The following is a 2,500-nucleotide window of genomic DNA, read 5'->3' as shown; positions in this document are numbered from 1 at the left end:
ATAACAAAACTCATTTATACATATAAATATATATGAAAATGTATATCTCATATATTTAGAGATGGAAAGTGATATAATTAATACCTGCATCAACCCAAAGGCTGCAACGCTGGCAACAGGAGCCCTATGGGTGATGATATGGATGGCTCCAGTTCTTCTGGAGGAACAAACTGGTTCCTGCTGGAGCTCAACCCTCAGGAGCACAAACCCCCTCAGTGAAAGACACTTTAAATATCTTCCCTTCTGCCTGTAATTCTTGTCACAGTGAATATCTGATATGAGTTGCTGGCATGCTCACAAATTAAAAGAGAGACCTAATGATATTGCTTATGTTCATGCTGAGCATTAAAAGGTAATGTCTAAAAGGTTTTATTGTGTTAATAAAACTCAGAGGTGGTCAAGACTTGATGCACACAGGAACAGAATACAAAATAATCAGTCATAATGTTACGACTTCATTTTTCATTTGTGTTTTCAAGTTTGCCTTGAAAATCAGAGATTGCGCTGAAGGAAAAAAGACAATATTATATCAAAGAAAAAGGGAAAATTATAAGCATGACTTATCTTTAATGTTTTACATCAAAATGAAATTTCTGTGATACGTGTCATGTGCATAAACAACACAGGCAGCTTTTGTCTTTGTTGAATTTAAATGAAAAGTCCCTCTAGATATTAATATGTGGACTTCATTTGTTAGCCTGCTAAGTCAGGGACTTATAACAAAAGCTTTGTAAACAAAAGATTAAACTGAATCGAGCTTTAGAAAATGAAAGGAAAACAAGAGTCAAATAATCACAGATCAGAGTGGGGCTGCTTAGATTGAAATCACTACAAGCTACTGGAGTGGAAAATGTTTAATTGAACTATTTCATTACGCAGGAAGTTTATGTCCCTCTTGTAGAATCCAAAATATTTGTATCAGAAAATCCATTCTCCTTCTTTAAAATAACTCTCCTGCAAGTATCAGGTGCGATCTTAAAAACTGTCGATTAACTTAATGGCAAAGAATTAATGGGGAAAAGGGGTCACATTTAAGAGTACAGGTTGCTTTTTTTTTGCAGCTTGATGTACCTACCCAAGAAGTTGCTCAGCCGGAGTTCGTGCGCGGCATTATTTTACAGGTGATAAGCAGCCTAAGGCACCGCTTAGCAACACGTATTTAATTAGAAAAAAAAAAAATAAACAGATGCTTTCTGACTCTTCACTAACCTTTGGTAACCTTTCGGGATCACCTGGATGTCGCGGAATAACTTTCTGCAACCTCTGGAAGCCGTAATCTATGGTGGGTTCGTTAAGCGCTGGAACATAAACAAATGAGGCGATTTAAGTGGAGTGGTTTAATAAAACACACATCCCAACAACTGCTCCTGAGCACAAATTTATGCCCCACGTGCAATTTTCCTCTCAGACCTTCTCCTGGCCACAAACCTCATTTTACAACCTGTCCTGAGGAAGAGATTTTTATTTTTTTTTTTCCCCCTTCACAAAGCAATGATTACTTCTGCTTATAATTAGGCTGGAAAATAGTCAAAGGGTTATCCAATATATTGCAAAAATGATAGCACAGTAACAAAGTTACAGGTCTTGAGGCCATATATAGCAATCACTACAGTCATGATATGATGTCTGCATCACGGGCTGCTTTCTATACTGGCTGTGGATTTATGGGAAACTGGCAATTATGACATATGTCCAGCTATTGCTAGCTTCAGATTTATCCCTGTGGTCCTTTTTTGTCTAGCATATTGCCTGAGCACAAACCAGGCAGGAGGAGCACTTAATCTTGCAAAGCTTTAATAATCTGTGAATGGCTGACTACAAACTGATGTAGAGCACTATCATTCTACAGCTGCAATCCACTAGCCTCATGAAATTGCAGGCCACAAATAGTAATTAATCTTTTTATCCCTCAAATTGTAATTTTGACTATGAACTGTGCTTGGTCATAAATCAGCAGCACATGCTGCTGTGTACAGTGCATGAATCATGATCCTGACTCAGTTAGACTGCACACATTGTGTTTAACAAGCTTTATAAGGAGTCATAGGGCTTTATTATAGCTCTGCCTGACTCAAACAAAAACTGAGCCTGGAGGCCCAGTGACTAGAGTTAAGATGAAAATACTTATTAGAGTATATTACTCCTTGATGTAGATATCGTTTTCAGCAGACTAACTCCATGGTGCATGGCGCTACATAAATCAATGGGTTTTCTGAGACTAATAAGAACTGCCTCCATCTATTCATTACTCAGCCCGCAATTTAGGCCATCACTCATTAGTCAGCATGTAATTTGATGATTAACACCGTACAACTCAGCAGGTTCAGGCCGACACAAAGGCTACAACTTACTCGGGGAGGGGGGGGCCAGGGGAAACGCCACCCGAAATAATTGGCCGACATTATTATCAAGTGCTGCCATTATTTGTGTAAACACGGGCGGCACATCCCGTGATCAATGCGGGGAGGCTCACACGCATGCACTCAATAACACGACAGAA

The 2,500-nt window shown here is 39.0% G+C and overlaps 1 protein-coding gene across 17 annotated transcripts in view; it reads right to left on the bottom strand.

The window, feature by feature from the left end:
* The window catches only part of EBF3 (EBF transcription factor 3), a 128,437-nt gene that overhangs the window by 14,684 nt on the left and 111,253 nt on the right, over window positions 1-2,500 (bottom strand). For all 17 annotated transcript variants that reach the window (XM_066190694.1, XM_066190713.1, XM_066190708.1 and 14 more), the window contains one exon: window positions 1,210-1,298. In XM_066190694.1, the coding sequence (XP_066046791.1) occupies window positions 1,210-1,298 (89 nt within the window). The remainder of the gene's footprint in view (window positions 1-1,209; window positions 1,299-2,500) is intronic.

The sequence above is a fragment of the Chamaea fasciata genome, unplaced genomic scaffold (genome assembly GCF_029207755.1).
Source record: "Chamaea fasciata isolate MVZ Bird 193981 ecotype frontalis unplaced genomic scaffold, bChaFas1.0.hap1 SCAF_9, whole genome shotgun sequence".
Lineage (NCBI taxonomy): Eukaryota > Metazoa > Chordata > Aves > Passeriformes > Sylviidae > Chamaea > Chamaea fasciata.
This window is presented reverse-complemented; position numbering and strand designations above follow the sequence as displayed.